The sequence below is a fragment of the Syngnathus typhle genome, linkage group LG8 (assembly GCF_033458585.1).
Source record: "Syngnathus typhle isolate RoL2023-S1 ecotype Sweden linkage group LG8, RoL_Styp_1.0, whole genome shotgun sequence".
Lineage (NCBI taxonomy): Eukaryota > Metazoa > Chordata > Actinopteri > Syngnathiformes > Syngnathidae > Syngnathus > Syngnathus typhle.
The window spans coordinates 12,223,891-12,242,806 of record NC_083745.1 but is presented as its reverse complement, the minus strand read 5'-3'; the positions used below and the strand labels follow the sequence as shown (position 1 = coordinate 12,242,806).

Below are 18,916 nucleotides of genomic sequence, written 5' to 3'. Positions count from 1 at the left end.
CGTCCTCCCGCCATCTCATGTTATTCAGAGTAGTCGTATGTGCTTTCACCCATGTGTGCTTCCATGCTAGAAATAGGTATGGACAGGTCGGATGACGTCTAACTTTAGCTTTCAAACTAAAATTGAATGAACGTTGTCATTTTACCATTTACATTTCTTTCCAAAAGCAAGAGCAAAGTTTGATATATCGCTCATGGCGGGAGTCGCTGTTGGTGTAGGGGTGCACTTGCCTGTCTTGTGGGCTGACAGCGTAAGTTTGATTCCCGCATGTGATTTGATGAATGATTGGAACACAATTGTGTGTTTAAAATTTAGTTTACTACTTCATAGCCAGCTGGCTAGCTTTATAGCTAGCTGGCTATAAAGTAGTAAATGGTGTCAAGTAACCATTTGACACGATATACTCTTCAATCAACTCTTCGAAAACCTTTGTATCATAGGGAGGAGCTAAGTTTAGACAGGGCTGTTAGTGGAAGTTACAAAGTCTTGGCTACATATGTACAGCACGTTTGGCATGGCTCAGGAAAGCAAATAAATGTAAGCAGTCTGGCTATTGATGAGAAGAGATTTTTTTTAATACTTTGTAAAGAGTTTTGTGATCAAAATGTGACATATTTACAATTAAAAAGCAATTAACGTTGGCATCAAATACTTGCTTACCCCCCCAATGTTTGCGTCTGGGTTCAAGTGTTAAGTGTACATGTGGAAAAAGACATGGCGTTTCTTGCGACTGCTTTGGACTTAAATGCAATATGCATTTTATGACCTCGTAGATACTTGAGGTATGTTATGACTATGAAGTTTATCATAAGCTAAGCTTTGTTCTCTGCCTGCCACGTCTTCTTTGCCTTATTACAAAGCGTTGCTGGGGGAGTGGTGAACTCACTGCCGATGATGTTGTGTAACGCTTGACTAACGCAAACTTCTCTATTTACTGGCGAGTCCCCGCCCCCGATGGGCGCGGCCACCAGTGGACCGGCCTGATTGATCAGTCTGCATGTCAACAAGGTGTAATCGGACTCTGATTGGTCGGAACAAGTCCTCCTCTTTGCCTCTTCAACTTGGCGCTTCCCGTCCAGACTCGGGTTTGACTGTCTGTCCGTGTGCTGAAAGAGTCCAAATCCAAACTTTGTCTGCGTCTGGCGTCCAGGGAACACTTCAGCGACAAGAGCGTCAAAATCGACCTCGCAGTTCTTAAGAAGTGTAAGAAGTGGATTTTTCTGTCAGGCGCGCGCCACTGAAACTTTACTGTTAACCCGAGTTGGACAAAGAAAGATGGCAGACAACGAGGATCAGCAAGTGTCGTCCAGCTCGGCTCTCTTCAGCGACGAGATCCACCATTATCAGGCCGAGCCCGAACTTTACACCGGCGTGCCGCTGGATCAGCAGCCCAAGCAGGACCTCTTCAACGTGGACGACATCGTGGATTTAGTCGGCGGAGCCCAGGTCGCCCTGGAGCGGCACATGGCTGAAGATGGTGAGACTCACTGGTTCTCGGAAACCCCTGAAGAGGAGCCCGCCTCACTGGACCCGCAGCCGGAACCGGTGCCGCAAGTGAGGGACGAAGAAGGGGAGGAGGAGAAAGAGGAGGAGGATGATGGGGAGAAATCAATGGCAGACTCCAGCTTCCCTCGCACGCCCTCAGCTCCCGAGGCCAGTGGTGAAGCGGAGCCACAGGTTTGTCCAGAGAGCGACGCCCACCCCGCGGCGGCTCCAGCCCAGCCAGTAGCGCCATCCCCCGCACACGCAGCGCAGCCAGCGTCCCACACACAGCCAGCTCCGACATCTTGTGAGTATCCAGGCGCGTTAAAAGACGTCTCGTCATCCACCAGGTGGCGGTTTGATGGGGTTTTTTGTTTGGTTGTTTTTTTTTGTGCGTTTTGATGTGTTTTGGAGGGCGAGCGACCCGAGACATTATTTTGTGGGCGAAATGGACGCCAGCTCGGACAATTGATTCCGCTTTTTGACGTCTGGACAAGTCTCGCACAGCCCGCTGGGCACGGGGCTCAGTCACATAGGTGGGCTGGTTGGGAGAACATTAACGTTTGCGCAAACATCTCTAATGAGGTTAATTTAGTGGGTTCGACGGTTGAGCTTGCTGCTTTAGCCAGTTAGCTGTTTAGCTTGCGGGTAATCGTCGGTTCGCCGTGCTTGCTTGACGATTATTTGCGGTGACAAAAAGCCGGAGTGTTGACAGCGAATGACAGTAAGCTAGGGACTTTGGGGGGGATAAGTCAAGTTAAAGGAAAGGGAAGCATTTAACCTGTGTTTGCGGACGTCGTCCGCCCTGGGCTGATGGATTGTGACGCGGCCCGCCTGTTTGGATGCGCAGGATGTGTGCTGCATCATTGGGTAGTTTGAGGCCAAAAATCTCCCATTCTCTCACACTCCCATTCTATCTGATGCGTTTAAGTAGTAGAGAATAAACTTCATGTCCCATGTTCCCAAAGACAATTTTTTGATCTGATGAGCAGCGTCCATCTGTTTTTGCCAGCCCCCATGCTAGCGCCAACCTAGTTCCTTTGTTGGACAAGCTGAATCGCCCCTTTTCTGGCACTCCTAGCAAAACGACAGCGATATAAACGCTTAAAGCACTTGCGTACCGGGAATAGAAACATCTTCCTCGTGTTTATAAGTGAAGATGTGACCTATCCCCCAAAGGGTAAGTTGACGCAGGTGCCGGTCACTCCCAAGGAGCTTGACGTTTGGCCATTAAAATGGGAGCTCATGGTTGTTCCTTCACATATCTGCTCGTTGCCATCTTGTCCTTATGCTCTTTTGACAGGTGCTGAAGAATTTTGTTACTTTAGAGTCAACGTGCAAGTCATGTCAGTTGGCTCAGACGTGGGGCTGTCTGATAAAGGAAGCCCAATGATTAGATTAGTCACAACAAAAGAATCTTCTAGGCGTCACCACCCATTTTTTTCTGCCAGCATCCCCTCCCTGATAACACCAAGATCCTGCCCTTGTGCCTTGTGGCTACATCCAAGCTGTGTTAGCGTTCATCATCTGCCCGTGTCACAAATCACCCCCTTTTAACGACCACCCCGAAAGTTGATAGTTAGCAGAGATGCTCTGTTGTGATCAGTGTGAGCGTCCGGGGGCAAAATGAATGAAGAAATTAATCTGTGTAATATGTTGGATGCAAGGTGACTTTGTACAAGAGATTAGGCAAATTGGAGGCAAAAGGTCCTGGAGGCATGGAAAAAGCCTGTCTGCCTGCTGGCCTGTCCGCCAGCCTGCAGTGTACGAGAGAGAGAGAGAGAGAGAGAGAGAGAGGGTGGGGGCGAGTCAGGGCGGGGCCGGCTGATTTACTAAACAGCAACCGTTCTGAACAAAGACGCTGCTAGGCTTCACTTAGCATCTTTAGCTTAAATCCATTTCATTTTCTCAAATACTGTTGGTTTACATCTTTTCATTTTATAATTGCCAGTGCCCCTTTTCTCTTTAGCAAATAACAATGAACTCAATAGGTGTTGCTCTTGTCTAGACTTAAAATGTTGACTTTGATGGGCTCTCAGACAAAATGAAATTGTTTTTATTTCTGGCGCCCTCTGTCAATGTGTTGCAAACCGAAGCATTCGTGGATCGACCTTCGGATGTCTTGGTGAGCAGTTAGAAGCGCACCTTTCCAGAAACTTTATTCCCACCTTCTGGCCTAACAACTACAAATCCAAATTCTTGGTTTGGGTTTAGTTGCTACATTTGGACACGTAGAAGTTCCCTATACGGCTTTCTCTACGGGAGAAAATTTTGGTTGTGCGGTTCTGACTTCCTCAAAGCTCCTTAATGCTCTAGTGTCTGATCTGCCAACTCAAGCTGTGCTTCCTGTTGTTTCTTGTGAGTAACTTTGAACGACAGGCGCTGTAATTGACCTACATGCTTGTTTTGGGTCACTGGCATCCATCAGAGTGTGTCACCCAGGCGTCGGGTCAGTTGGATTACTTGGATTGTTTATCGTCTGCCGTGTCCTGGTCACATATGGGATTTCCGGGTCCTGTTGGTTACCGTCCTGATATACGCAGGAGCTGACAAACAGACGGACCACCAAATGAGACCAGAACATCTTGCCTTCGGGTCCAACTTTTAACACTGTCACGGTCCGCGTATTGCTGACTCATAATGCGCTGAGTCATTGGAATTGACAATAGAGATGATGTATTGTCTATGCAGCAAAATGTTGGCCCGGCCTGGCAACTGAGCTTCACAAGGTCAGATGTTGACCAAATTATTTTTGAGATAAAGGAGATTTGATCTTTGCCGGCGGGTTTAATATTGCCATTTTTGTTTCTCCCTCGTTGCGCATTCGTTTGTCCCCCTCTCGTCTCCGCCGAGGACACGGCTGTAAGGGGACGTCCCATTTGCGAGCTTGATGAGTCAGGAAGTGGTCTGACTCAAGCTTACGTGACAAAGACTGACGCTCGGTTCACTTCTGCTGACTGATTTTGGACTCTGCCGCTTTCTGTCATTTCTCCTGCAGATGCTTCTTCTGCTCCTCCTAAGCCTCAGCCTCTGATGCAATTCCCTACAGGCAAGTTCTTTCTGCTCCTTTGTCTTCCCACCGCCTCCTCTTTGTGTTTGTTGTCACTGTACTGTCGTTGCCACTGTATTTCCGTCAAAAAAAAAAAACCTTAGTGCATGCCACAAGTAGGCTCCTGCAGCATGAGACACCCATGATATTGTGCCATTGTTCTTGTGACTGTTAGCATTTGTCGGCAGTAAATGTAGTCTGTATGTAGCCAATGGTTCTCTTCAATGCTCTCAAAGACATTTCAGCTGTTAATTTTCATGTATTGCGCTTTGAACAGAATCAGTATACAAATGTTTGTCAGCCACACCTAACATGGATTAGTGGCGCCAGACCTGGGACAGACATTGAGCGACCATTGTGTACCAACACGTATGTGTTGATGGAGCCCAGACAAATGCTGCAAAGTCTCATCTGTGGAGGGTCATCACTGGCCTCAAAAACCTTCCAAGATCACAAGCTGTAGGATTTCTCATCAGTCGTTAGGGTTACTTTCCCACTAAGGTTGAATATTAGCTATAAAGTAGTCCAATGTTTTGAGTTGTCTCAGCAAGAAACCAATGAAAAAAAATTGTCACGATGGCGTCCACGAGCATGTCCACAAACCACAGTTGAGCTTTCAGCAGCACTTGTCTGGTCTTGAGCTCCAAAAATCTTTCAATTTGGGATCTACTGTTGACAGTGGAGTTTCTTTTGATATGTGCTGTATTGCGTTCTCCCACCTCCCTTTCTTCTCAAGAACTTGGGCAGAAGGGTGATTCCCCTGCTCCCATCTCCCCTCTCCACTCCCCCGATTCCCTGGAAGAGCTCTCTTTGACCGAGAGCCCCAAGCAACCCCATCTTCCAGGATCTTCTGTACTCCAAGGCTCCTTGTCTGCTCAGGGCAAGAAAATGCCCCAGGATGATGACGACAAAGACCCTGGACCCGGGCATAGTCGGAATAGGGGTGGACAAAGTCAGTTAACTAGTCCTTACCTGAGCTTAGGTAAAGAGCCGGGGCCTGACGTTCCATGTGAAGACAGCGGCGTGTCTTTCTCCCCTGAGGAGAAGCATCCAAGTTCGCAAGCCTCCCCTGTGACCCCCCAGACAGTTGCCGGGTCTCACATTGCTTCCTCTAACCCAACAGAGCACTGGGATACACCATTCCAAGCATCGCAAGACAACTCTAAGGTCTCTATGGATTCCTTTTCCAAGGAAGCCGCCACCATTGGCTCCTCCGTATACGAGCAAGAGCTGCGTAGCAACTCTTCAGATGAAGATGACGACTTGATGTTGGAAGGGAAGAAGAATAACCCATTTGAGGGCTTTCCCCCGCTGTTAGACAGTAGCTCCTGCAACTTTAGGGAATCCGAAGCTGACACCAAGGCCACGAAAGTGTCAGAGATTCCCACTCCAGATCTTGTCTATTACAGACAACCTGAAGAACTCCAGGATAGACCGCCTTCATTTTTCGATGAGGGGAAAACATTTGAGACGGGCATGAAGACCATTGATTCCCTCATGCGGCCAGTGGACCATTTCTCATCAGGTCTGGAAGAGGAAGATGATGAAGAAGAAGAAGAGGAGGAAGAGGATGGCACTCTGCCGTTGTCGCTTCCAGACATCCTGAAGTCTTCCCCACTCAACCCTGAAAAACTGGACTCTGGCTCCTCTGAGGGAAGCCCAGAGGAACAGAGCCCCATTCTTGAGCGTAGGATGATGGAGTCACCCAATCCCCCAATCAACCTGTCTGCTAAAAACCCCTTTGCTCTGGAGGCTAAAGTATCTCTGCTTAAGGAGATGGCGGATGAGATGGATGTGAAAGTGTCAGACAAAGCAAAAGATGATGACCTGAAAAGTTTTGGTGCGTTTGATTTTGTCAAAGAGGCTGAGGAAACATCCCCAGTGAAAGTAGAACAACCTATTAAAGTTGAGCAGAAAGATTGCTTCTCAAGTCACGTTTCTCCCAAGATGACGGAAATGTTTGAGCGTCTCGACTTTGAAAGCGCGAAAGCCCGCGTTGAAGATTCCGATTCGGAGTCGCCAACCCCAGATTCTCTGTCTCCAGTCCTGGACGCCATGGCCAAGAACCCTGCCGGCTTCCAGGTGGAGAAGAGCAATACCGGCATGGGGGTGGAGGAGCCCGAGGTGGCTGAAGAGGTTTCTGAGCACGAGGTGTCGTCTGAAGAATTTGAATTCATTGAGAGACCACCCAAGGGAGTCATTGATGAGTTTCTTGAGGCTCTTGAGACTTCCACGTTGGCCGTCCCCAATGCCCCAGAGATCCCCATGGATGAGGATGTGAGCTCACTTTGTGCATCTGCGCCAGTTCTTCCTGAAACGGTTGCAGGAGCTCAGAGTCCGAGCTCGTACCAACTCCTAACCCAGTCCGCTTCTCAGAAGAGCAAGACCGAGCTGGACAAACTCAGCGTTCAAGAGCCGCCATCCCAAACCAAGCCCGTCCATTCCGCTCTTGTTAAACCCGAAGAGGCGATGCCACAGAAGAGTGCGGAGGGCAGCAAACTGTTCAAGATGCCAAGCGTGAACATCTCGGCAGGTAAACAAAATGTCTTTGGGCATGGACCACCACCACCACTATCATGCCCCGCCCCCTTCCACGTTCACTTTTCATTTGCTTTATCATCACTCGTTTGTTCTTCTTTGGTTTCTCCCTCTTTTTACGTTATTGCCATCACAATCTCCATGATGTCTCCTTCACTTTAGACCATCCACGCTTTTTGCATTTCTTTTGTTTGTTGAACCCATTCATTTTTGGCACTTTTGATCCAACAGAACAGTTGAAATGTTATTACACAAGCTACATGAGCTACAATGCTCATCTAGGCCTGTGACAAAGAGAGCATACCTGCCCTCTTCCTAACTGCATCTAATACTGCCTACGCATCACCTAAAAAAGGTTGTGTTTTATTTTATTCCAAAAACAATTTTGAAGCGGTTAACCCGTTAGGGCAGGGGTGGGCAAACTTTTTGACTCGCGGGCCGAACTGGGTTCTAAATTTGGACCGGAGGGCCGAACCAGAAGCAGATGGACGTAGTATTTGTGTGAAGTAATATAAGCGACCTGTAAAGGTCATTTCATAAAAGATTTTGGCCTTCAGTAGGTGGTAAAGCATGGATATTCCAAACGAGTTTTTTTGAAAACAAATGCATTTATTAACAGCATTGAAAAAAAAAAAAACCCACTAAAAACTGCTATCAGTGATTCTCATAAAATACGACACTGTTATTATGAATAACAGTCAACATCACTTCAGTGCCTGCAGGTCAGATTAATGAAAGATGTTTATTTTATGATATCACATCAAACGGCAAACATTCTGACGAAATATATCATCTTGAAGAATCGGTGAAAGCATACATCCAAATAAAGTACCGTATTTTCCGGACTATAAGGCGCACCGGACTATAAGGCGCACCTTCAATGAATGGCCCATTTTAAAACTTAATCCTTATATAAAGCGCACCGGACTATAAGGCGCACCATTAATGCATCATGTCAGATTTTTAATCTAAATCAAATCATTCTCCATTTTATCTTTTTTATTTCAACTTCAGATGCAACAAATGACTTTATAATCACAAAATAATGATCCATAGTCTTTTTGATTCATGATTCATAGTCTTCAGCAGGCCACTTATGCTTGATTTCATGACACAATGCTTCGGGACAGTTTGAATTTAGTCCATATATAAGGCGCACTGGACTATAAGGCGCACTGTCGGCTTTTGAGAAGATTTTAGGTGCGCCTTATAGTCCGGAAAATACGGTAATCAAAACGGCAACACGGTGAGGGGTATCTGAAAATAAGAGCAGAGTTTTAACTCACAAACACCTGGTAACAGAGGTGAGGAAACGGGAAACACTTCCTTAAAGTAAGCCTTAAGAACTTTACAGGTTAAGATTACCGTTTTTTTCCATGTATAATGCGCAAAATGTAACTAATTTATTGTCCTTAAATCTGGGGTGCGCATTATACATGGGTACCAAAAAAAAAAAAAAAAGAAATGTTTTTTTTTTTTTTTTTTTAAATCCGGATATCATACGGAGGCCGCCATTACAAATGTGCTTTCTTCTCTGCTGTTCACTTCAAACACGCTCCATACGAACACAATGCTCTCGTATCAGACGCTTGCTAGATCACCTGCTCGTTTGCTGTCACAATGTACCCTACACAAATCCGAAACATTTCTTTGCTATTGAGTATGCTAGCGCATGCGCAGTGATAATGACCGGCAGAATAACATCCGGTTGTTCCCAAAGATGATCTTTTTTCTGAAATAATTTTACGTTCACGGACTTAAGTAGGAGTCAAAATTTGGGTGCGTATTATACATGGGTACAGGCTTTTTTCCAGCATCAACATGCCATTTTTAGGGTGCGTATTATACATGGGGGCGCATTAGACATGGAAAAAAACGGTAGTCGCAAACAGGTGGTGCATCAATCTCCTTGAGCATCCTGCATTGTTTGAAAATGAGAATAGTCGCTAGTTTCAATCCCTGCTATGTGTACAAATCATATTCAAAATGCATTTTTTTTACAACAAACTTGAGAGCCTCCCCTTCTTTTTCAGTGGGAACAGTGTTGTTGGTCTCCTTTTTTTGCTAGTGCGTCATAGTCTGGAGTAAAATTTGTTGTGGCAATTCATAGGAGAGATCCGAGGTGTCTGTCCGTTTACCTCGATCTGTGACGGGTTGATGTGGCTGAACGTCACGTCGCGTACGTCGAGCCAAACTGGCCACTCTTTTTTAAACACTCGGCACTGTGTCCACCTTGCTTTTCCTTGGGCGACTCATTTTAATAGAAGGATTCCAGGGGAAGATTTGTGGGTGGCTTTAGCGTAAAACTGTATCTGAAAGCTCAGCGCGCGAATTACAAGAATGCTGTTGTCACAGCCCACGCTCTAAATTCGGGACTGATACAAATAGAGTGCGAGTGCGCCATGTCCGTACTACTGAGTAAGTACACGCACTTGTGAGTGTGCACCGAGCTTTCTGACACGGCTTCCGGTAGTATATGCGCAGGCGAGCGGGTCCCCATCTACTGGGGAAACGCAGTCATTGCAGGCAAAATGACCCAAAGAAATGTTTAATAATACAATTTATTCAGGGTTGGCGGGCCGGATTAAATGGTCCCGTGGGCCGGATGTGGCCCGCGGGCCGTAGTTTGCCCACCCCTGCGTTAGGGCCTAAGGCGTCCCAATTGTTGCGATTCATTCACGATATATCGCGATATAGTGCTCTACGATCGATTTTTTTTTTTTTTTTTAATAAAAAATATAGAACAATATCCTGATTTATAACAATTCATACGCAAAATCAACAAGGTACTGCAAACTCTTTATCTAGGAAATTACAAGAGTATTGTAGTATACAAAGTGCTTATTTTAACACTGAACTTTGATGTCGTGTTTTTTCTTTAAATGTGCGGCGAGATTTGTGGTCCCTGAATATTTGATCACTGCATGGCAGGATCTACAAACTGCACGTGTATTGTCTGTTGAGCCATCTTTTCTTTGCAATCCAAAGTGCTTCCAAACAAATGACTTGAAGCGTAAAGGGGAGCAAATTTCCTCGTCTTTTTGGACACTAGCCATAGCACCAGCCCAGGAGCCGCATACTAGTTGTCGACTTCCCTTTCACGTGCCTGCTCTGCTCACAACAGAACACGCCGCCCACTGCTCCCGGAAAGAGGAAGCAAGCAACAATGAACTGGATTTCAAAGTAAAGTCGCGTCTAATGTCCGAGGTCAAACACGGCGATATAAATCGATGTTTACGTTTAGCATCGATGCCAGTAAATCGTAGAGCATTATCGATTAATCGATGTGTATCGATGAATCGTTACACTCCTAGTCCCAATACATAACAGCCGAGTGCTGAAACGCAAGAAGGCGCTCCCGGCTCTAATGGGCAGCGCGGTGTAAGAGTGGTCGTCTCCTAACCCGTTGGATCTGGGTTCCATCCCCGGCCGCTGTGTCCAAGTAACAAGTTGCTCTGCTCCTCCTGCTGTGTCATCGGGAGGTGAATGAGCAAGTCAGTGCAAAGCTTTGAGAACGGCCGGAAGTGAAAGCCTGTTTAAGAAGCGTGAGCTTGTGGTGCTGTTTGTCAGAGTGTTGCGCAAAAGAATGTCGCAACGTTGGAGATTGCTGAGGATGATTAGTAGTCAAGTGAAGACATTAGAAAGTGTCTGCCTATTTTTGGGGCAGCGTGTTAAAGAAAGAGTCATCTTGAGGGTGCAGGGGGGGGGGGGGGGGGCTTGCTTTCATTGCTAAAGAATGAACAGAGGGCCGAGGCTGTTTTTGTTGCTGCGTCAGAGCGCTGGGGGCGGACGATCAGCTGACTGCTCACTTGACACTGCCCCTCCCCACCCGACTTCTCTTCCCTCTTCCTCGCTGCCAGTGCAGTGGCAGCGGCAGTTCATGTGGAATGTGTGCTTGTGAGCATCTGGCATGCAGACAGCACACGCAGACACGAGCAAAGCTGCTTGGAGGCAGCAGGGTATGCAGACATTGTGGTTGCTTTACTTCTTGTTTGTCTTGTCCTCGGTGCGCCGACATCTATCTTGCTTCACTTCTTGTCACAATGATGTCGACACGCCTGTCGTTGATTTACTGCACTCGTGTCGTATGCTTCTTTGCGATGCTTCGTCAAAGGGATTGTGAGTGTTCAATGACTGATTTAGTTGTCCGACTTCATCCAACGTGAACTATAGCGCCAATGTAGTAAGCAATCCAGTTAGCCAGTAGCATATAACAAATGTGTCCTGCTTGTGCAAGTTTTCCTTCTACAGTTGTGCATGTTTGCATGCGTTTGTGCGCGCGCGAGAGCCGGGAGTTGTTGGTTACCATTGCAACATCCAGCCTGGGACCTTTGTCCGCACTTGCACTGTGTCCAAAGGTGGACGGCAGAAGGGGAGGTACGAGCCTTTCAGAGGCATGCTCGTGAACAAGAGGCATTCTCATGAACAAGAGACATTTACACGTTTGTCTGTAAAATAACTCTGAAAGGCGTCAACTATGATCGGGAGAATTTCTATGCAATTCAGTTTGGGTACTTAGCCTTCCTTCCGTATTTGAAAAAAACAAATGTTAGGCAAAAAAAAGAAAAAACTATAACATTAGCTGGTGTTAATGGTAGTCTGTGGCTCGTGACCTGGGGTCTTGCCCCAAGTCAACTGAGATGGGCTCCAGCAGCACAAGGTGGCACACCATACTTAATGTTTTTGATCTGAGCCTCTCTTCTCCATTCTGCTGCCCCTTGTTTTGCCAGGCCACTTGTTTAACGTCCACAAAAATATGTCAAATGTTTCATTGCAGTGACTATCGAGTGTAATTGTATTGCCTTGCACAGAATGTTTTGCAGATTTGGGCAACATCCAGTGGATGGTGCTATAATGGACTTGAAATCAGATGCTTTGTTCGTCTGACAATTGGAGTAAAACAAAACAAATGTATGCATTTTCATTATAATTAATTGTACAGTTAAGGAAACATTGAAAATAAAACTTTTTAAATAGCGTAAACGCATTTAAATTCAAACCTTGACCTCGGTATGCCGTGTTCATTTTTTATTATTATTTTTTTAACTCCGACGTGACCCTTGAGCACAAACGTTTGGCCATCCCCCCACTCTCTGTCGCTCTCTCCCGCCTTCTCTCTCTCTCTCTCGAAGCTTCTCATTCAAGACGCGAGATACGCAACGGCGCATGTGCGCGTCCCGTTCTCGCGTCAGACGAGCGCGCGCATCTCTTACCGAGATGCGCCAAACCGCGCGTGCGCAGTCGTGAGGTAGTGGGCGGAGCGTCCGGGTGGCAGCTGCGTGTTTCCGCAGAGGTTTAACATGGACGCCAAGCAGGGTCAGTAAAATCGGCACGTTTGATTCAGTCTTAGGCTCGTGTATAGTCGCTGAGAGCGGTCGCTTTGCCATTGTGTCGCCGAGGCGTGCGTGCAGGCGAATGAAGAGCGGCAGCCGGCCGGGTCAGTCAGAACCCCGATCAACCCCCCCTCTCTTGCGGAGGTCATGGCACAGGACGGCAAGATGTTTTGTCCCACCCTGGATAACTCGTCCGCCGCCGGGTGATTGGGTCCACAAGGCGGTGGGTGATTCGCGATGGTTTTGACCAGGATGGTAACAAAATGACCCCCGGCGCGGCACACCGGCGGGATCAGCAACCGTGGCTGAGCTCGCTTATGCGGGCTCTATTTTTAGCCCGGGCTTCGGCGGTGCTAGCCCTCCCGAGACCATAAGCGGCCACATTTGGACCGCGCGGTACCGCCTCTTTTCTTCCCCCTTTCGTCATCGTTGTCCACCTGTGGGCCGCCTCCGCATTTTGAGCCGCTTTCAGGTCTGCGGATATTATTTATTCACTCATCCTTTTCTGTGATGCCGACAAGAAGAGGAAAGTAGTTTTGTGACCGCTTGTTCCCGGGAGCGCTCTCCATGGCGTTATTGTTGTCGCGTCTTTAGAACGAAGTGGATCGTCGTCAGGTGCCTTGGTACTAATGCTGAAGTACAAATCTGCAAAAAGTGTGGATTTGCATCAACAAGGCGTCAATTATTGGCACTCGCAGTTGAAGTTTACTCCAAGAGAAAGCTGATAGCTGCACCTCATGTTTCAAACCTTACTACCCTTGAGGCTGCATACTGCTGACAGGTTGAAAATAAACAATGCGGCAACACATGGAACAGTACTCACTGTCATGGTTGTTCATTCTCTCCATAGAATGACTAATAGTGCCGCATTGATGAGCTGCCTATTGAGAGGTCTCCCGGAACAGCCGGCTGTTGCTGAACCCCCCACTGGCACAAATAAATGTTGTCGTGACAAAAATGGTTTAATATTTTTTTAATTATGTAATTTCAGAAACCTTTTCATAAAGTATTGGAGTGACATTTTTCCTTGTCAAAATATACATCACAACATGTTAGGTTGTCACTCTTATTATTCTATTGATTATTCCATGAATTAATTGCCTTCAGACAAGGCTGGGACACAATGACATTCCCTTTCATTTGGGCGCAGGAAGATGATCTAGCATTTTGACTTATGAGCATGGCAGAAGTCAAACCACTTAACTGCGCACATTATTAGTTGCAGTCTTCGGTGATTACTCCAAATGATAATGTTGACGGTGTGCTGTTTTGCTTGGTTTTGTTTTTGGGTTGGTTGGCATCTTTCCCAGTGGTGGATCTGGTGTACTGGCGCGATGTGAAGACAACGGGTGCGGTGTTCGGGGCGGCGCTGCTGCTGCTGCTGTCACTAACCGTGTGCAGCATCGTCAGTGTGTTCTCCTACATTGGCCTGGCGCTGCTCTCCGTCACAGTCTGCTTCCGCATCTACAAAGGTGTCCTTCAGGCCATCCAGAAGTCCGACGAGGGACACCCCTTCAAGTAAGTGCTGGCCGCCGCGCCACCCCCCTGGAACACTTCTGTTCCGCGAGCAAGCTTGGGACTGGTCAGTTTGTTGATCTGTCTCCATTAGAATGCCCTTAATCTGTTAAAACAAAAAAAAAACTTTTCTTCCCTTTCTTAGACCAGGGCAAGCATTGATCGATTACCTTGTTTTTAAAAGAATGGGTTTTCGTAGACTGTAGGAAAGAAAAATGACGATGTGCGGACGTGGATTTGTTTTTGGTTTGAGGGTTCACGCTGAAACGGGTGCGGCTCCCTGCTTGCGTTACATTGTTTGGGTTTCTTTCCTTACTCTCATGAATGTCGCAGAGTTCAAGATTTTATTTTTAACAATACAAAGAGTGTAGAATCAAAAAATGATTTAGAGGGAGAGAAAAGTGAAATGAAGAGCGGAGCCGGCCTGTTTGTGGGTCGTAGGCCCCGCTTTGGCCACCCTTTCGGAAGGTGGTGCTTACGGGCGCGTCCGTTAACACGCACACACACAAACGTCATCTTGAGCAACGTCTTGACGTGGGGCCGCAGGCAGTACCTGGAGCGCGAGGTGGCGCTGCCTGAGGACACGGTGCACAAGTACAGCGACGTCCTCCTGGAGAAAATCAACCAGACAGTCGGCGAGCTGAGGCGTCTCTTCCTGGTCGAGGACCTGGTGGACTCTATCAAGGTGCGAGTTGTTCCTCTGCGTCCCTTTTCTCCCACTTTCAACGACACTTAAAGGCATTTGCGCCTCTGCAGTTTGCTGTGCTGATGTGGATCCTGACCTACGTGGGCGCTTTGTTCAACGGACTCACGCTGGTTATTCTGGGTGAGCAGAACGTCGGCGACTGACACAAGGCAACTTGGCTGAGCTTTGAGTCCCGCCGCCACAATTTGTCCACAGATGAAATCGATTCAGTGAGAGACAAATTCCTTGTGTGTACTTAATTTATATTTGCCCTGCAACTGTGATTCTGATGAAACGGACTCCCCTAAGAACCAGAGGGGACTAGCTCCAACATTGGCATTGCACAAATGAATGTTGCCCTGGATCTAGATTTAGTCCCAGTTCGGACAGTCTGCATTCGGGGCGTGTCCTATGAACGTACCGGGACCTTTACCTGATTCATCTGCGATTTTTGAAAGCAATTTACAAGTTTAAGAAACGCCCCCTCACCAAATCACACAACGTTTGATAGCAATTTCTTGGAATCTAAATTTATTTTAGGATGTCACTTAGGACTTCCTGGGAACAATTTCACATTTCCTCGATTGCTACTTTTTCCGTAATTTCACATTTACCAAAAAGACAAAGAACGGAATTTAACAAATTCCCCGCAAGCCCGTTCTGGTTTTGTTTTTGTTTTTTGTAAATCCAACAACTTTTTCAAGCACAAAGTTGCCTTTTCCAAGAACAAATTCCAACTGAAAAAAACAAATCTACCCTACACGTCTCACGTTGTATGCTGACTTGTTTAAGGCATTTTGTGACACTAACATTATGGACTGACAATTTTGTTGGTCTTCCTTCTACTTAGCTGTTATTGGAGCCTTCAGCTGTCCGATCATCTACGAAAAACACCAGGTAAGACTTCTGAACACACGACAACGTGCCATTGCAATTACACATCACTATAAATTTCAGGTCGTTGACCAGGTGTGTGCGTCTTTTACCATCAAGTGTGCTCCCAGTTGCAATACATGAATACCAGTGCAGGGCGCTAATTTGCTGCTGCTTATGCAAGCCACTATTATACAGAAAAAGAAGGTGCCCACATGCAGGCGAGATAACAGCCAATCAGAGACCTTGACCTTTTACCCCTTTGCTTTCGGTTTGAGTTCCTCAAGTTTTAAATGCTAAAAGAAAAGTAGCTGAGTTGTAAATGGTACAAGCAAACATGAAGCTCTATGCGGAGCTGAGGGCAACAAAACGCATGTAGGCTATGACTTGCGTTGTCCTCAAGATGTCGCTATGGGTGGCTAAAAATGTCACGGAGCATCGGTTGTGTGTCGTCAGTTTGGCTCTCTCCAAAGTGACTTGGGGGCAATGAAGCTGATGAAAGGGACCCCCCTGAAAACCAAAGTGGGCTAGCTCCCAACATCGACATTGTAGAAATGAATGCTGGCCTAGATCAAGGTTTAGTCCCAGTTTGGACAGTCTGCGTACGAGGCCCGTCCAGCTCCAGCAAAGACTTGCCAACGCAACAAAAAAGTTTCATCATTTCAAGAGGTAGTGGCCTGGCATGAAAAAGTCAGCCAGCAGAGTTTTGACAGCGGCCCAAAATCATCTTGACATTCTTGTCACTTGTGCATTTTGTCTCCTGCGTGCCTGCAAAAGCACGCTAGAACATAAGCCAGTTCACGTGCTACTCAATATGATTTACCTGTGATTTAGATCAAATAAATTGTCATATGTTCAGCCCTGCACGCCTAACCTTAGCTTGTCCACCTTTTCTTCTTTGTGTTTCTTTTAACCTTATTTTTATTTTTGTAACAGGCTAAGATTGATCACTACCTGGGGCTCGTCAACAACCAAATCAAAGGCATCGTTGGAAAGTAAGTCGACTTTGGTTCTGCCAAACAAAACAAATAATACTGGTAATTTCTGAAAAATAAGTCTTTCCTGTTGGGGATGAAAATGTCTTTTTTTAAAAAGAAAACGTGTATATAAACATAATGCTCAATAGATTGGCATTTTTTGTTATATGCAGAGAAGCAATATGAAAATCCAGTGAATTCAAATTGACAGAATAGTCACAATAATAAAAAGGTGACTGAAACTAAAAGAACTGTTTACCAAAGTTGAAAGAAATATGCCATAAATGAAAAAAATTGGCAAAACAGACTATTTCTTTTCTTTTTTAACATGACAGTGAAACAGTTTGAAATTTGGATTTATTTACTTGTTTTCCAGGATCCAGGCCAAAGTTCCTGGGATGAAACGTAAAGCTGAGTGACAGGAAGGAGAAGCAGGAAAGTGCGGAGAGGAGGCTGGCTGGATGGGTGGACAGCACAGAAAGGAAAAGGAAAGGGGGGGCCTTATGTCCACATTTGGGGTGGGGTTTAGGGAGGAGGTGTCGTTCCAAGGTTTTGTCAAATCATGAAACTTTTTTCCCCACGTATAAATTTTTGGGGCGTTCCTGGAAGAAGAGAAAAGGTCTGCCTGATATGTGTAAGTCTTCCCCCCCCCCCCCCCCCCCCTTGCTTCCCTGGGACATGTCACACACTCCCCAGGTTGTTTTTTTTGTGGCTGCCGATTGACACTTATTTAAAACAAAGTTAATGAAGATGCCAGATTTTTTTTTGCCTCTCCAGCTGACTTCTTTCTCCTCTGGGTGGAGGATGTTTGCATTGCAAAGGATAGCGAAGGGTGGGCGGGGCCTCGAGCATTTGCCAACACGTCATCAATTTCATCAGTCATCTTCATGGCTTGAGTAACTCGCTAGGCTCACCTTTCTAGAAAACGTTTGGCAGCTGTGGTTTTGGTGTCATGGCCGCTGTGTAGTGATGGAAGGAACACATTCAGAAGAAATTGTTTCCATTCAATATGACATGAAAAACAAGCAAGGCATAAAATGGCATAATATATGTGGAGCGCAAAACTTTCTAAACGTCCAGCGTTTGTTTGAATGGTGTGATTCATACTTCATTTTGTGACCAGAAAATGTTTGTGGAATGCATTGTGAGATGTAAACATTATCCACCAATAAAGCTTCTAGAATAACCGACGAACAACAAGCCGCTATCGCCGCCTCATTTTGTCATCAAGCCTGATCTTGGCATCCAGACATGTGCAACCCAAGTGGTGCTCCAGCATTGGCCCTTTGGCCCTTGTTTGGTGAAAAGAAAAAAAAGCACCCAATTTTGCCCGTATTTTCAAAAATGTTATTTTTGGCACATTCCAATAAAGGTGAGAACAAGAAATGCCACCAGCACAATCATTGCTGTTGCACGGAATCCCCCGACACAACGCGCAGTTCTTAAAGGAAAGCCGCCAACAAAAGAACATTTGTGAATAATGTTGGGGCTGTGATTGGAATTGGGCTTTGAGCAGGCTTCGAAAAGTGAATTAGCTGCCTCGAATCAGAATGAATGTTGGCACCCATCACAGGTGTAGTAATTGCAACGTGCTTCGCCTCTCAAAGCATCCACTGTTACCTGGAAGTTCTCACACTGCTGTACTTAAGACCATGTCAGAATCCTCTCTGGGTTATTTCTGGCTGAAGTCGTAGACTTTTGAATGCAGATTTCTGAATTGTCACATTGAGACAAAACGATCCGATCGGAGAGTGGCGAGACAGGAGCCGCGGCCAGTCAGTTGCGGCCTCGCTGGCAGTTGCTTAAAGTTCTCGCCTGAGTTATTTCACTCCGGTTAGCAGCAACGAATAGAGAAGAAGGGACCGGAGAGCTCTCGACTTGATGCCATGGCACAGACCTGCGGTTTTTGAGGCACATATGGAACCACGTCAACGTGACTGTTGGTTTTGGCTCGTCGGGTAAGTTGATAGTTTGCTTGTACTTTCCAAGAAAGTGTAATGTTTGGCAGTAAACGTTCCCCTTTGTGAAAAAATTACGCTAGGGAATAGAGGCCTTGCGAAGTGGTCTGGCACGTTGGGCAAACAGTTGGGTGGAAATAGACAGTAGCATAAGACTCGGAAGTGAGGGGGCTCTTGGAATCGGCCGCGCCGTGAAGCTGATGGGCGATGGCCTCCATGGTCTTGTATTGGAGGGAGTAAGGAGGTCGTCTTAGAAGTGCAGGTCTGTTTCTCTGCCTGATGTCTTGGAGGATGAGGCCACGGGTTATATCGTCTGCCAGGTTGTCTTGTGATGGCACGTACCTCCATGTGCCAGCGTCTGTTAACTCTTGTATTTCTGCGTATTTCACGTGTGCCCACAAAGACCTCGTATCTGCATGAGTCTGTGCTCAACCAGGTTAGCACAGTAGCGGAGTCTGACCAAACGGTACACCTACGGATGCAGGGTTAACTGCAGATGACCTTGT

At 46.5% G+C, this 18,916-nt stretch overlaps 1 protein-coding gene across 6 annotated transcripts; it reads left to right on the top strand.

The window, feature by feature from the left end:
* The first annotated feature begins 1,046 nt into the window (after positions 1-1,046).
* Positions 1,047-17,652, top strand: rtn4a (reticulon 4a). 6 transcript variants are annotated; one of them, XM_061284610.1, is made up of 9 exons: positions 1,047-1,789; positions 4,481-4,531; positions 5,268-7,064; positions 13,713-13,920; positions 14,464-14,602; positions 14,674-14,743; positions 15,453-15,499; positions 16,412-16,470; positions 16,829-17,652. In XM_061284610.1, the coding sequence occupies exons 1-9, from the start codon at positions 1,276-1,278 to the stop codon at positions 16,869-16,871; spliced, it is 2,928 nt and encodes a 975-aa protein (XP_061140594.1). In that variant the 5' UTR covers positions 1,047-1,275; the 3' UTR covers positions 16,872-17,652. The 6 variants fall into 6 exon arrangements, with proteins under 6 accessions (XP_061140594.1, XP_061140595.1, XP_061140596.1 ...); XM_061284611.1 differs by lacking the exon at positions 5,268-7,064 and having other exon boundaries at positions 1,051-1,789; XM_061284612.1 differs by lacking the exons at positions 4,481-4,531; positions 5,268-7,064 and having other exon boundaries at positions 1,051-1,789.
* The last annotated feature ends 1,264 nt before the right edge of the window (positions 17,653-18,916 follow it).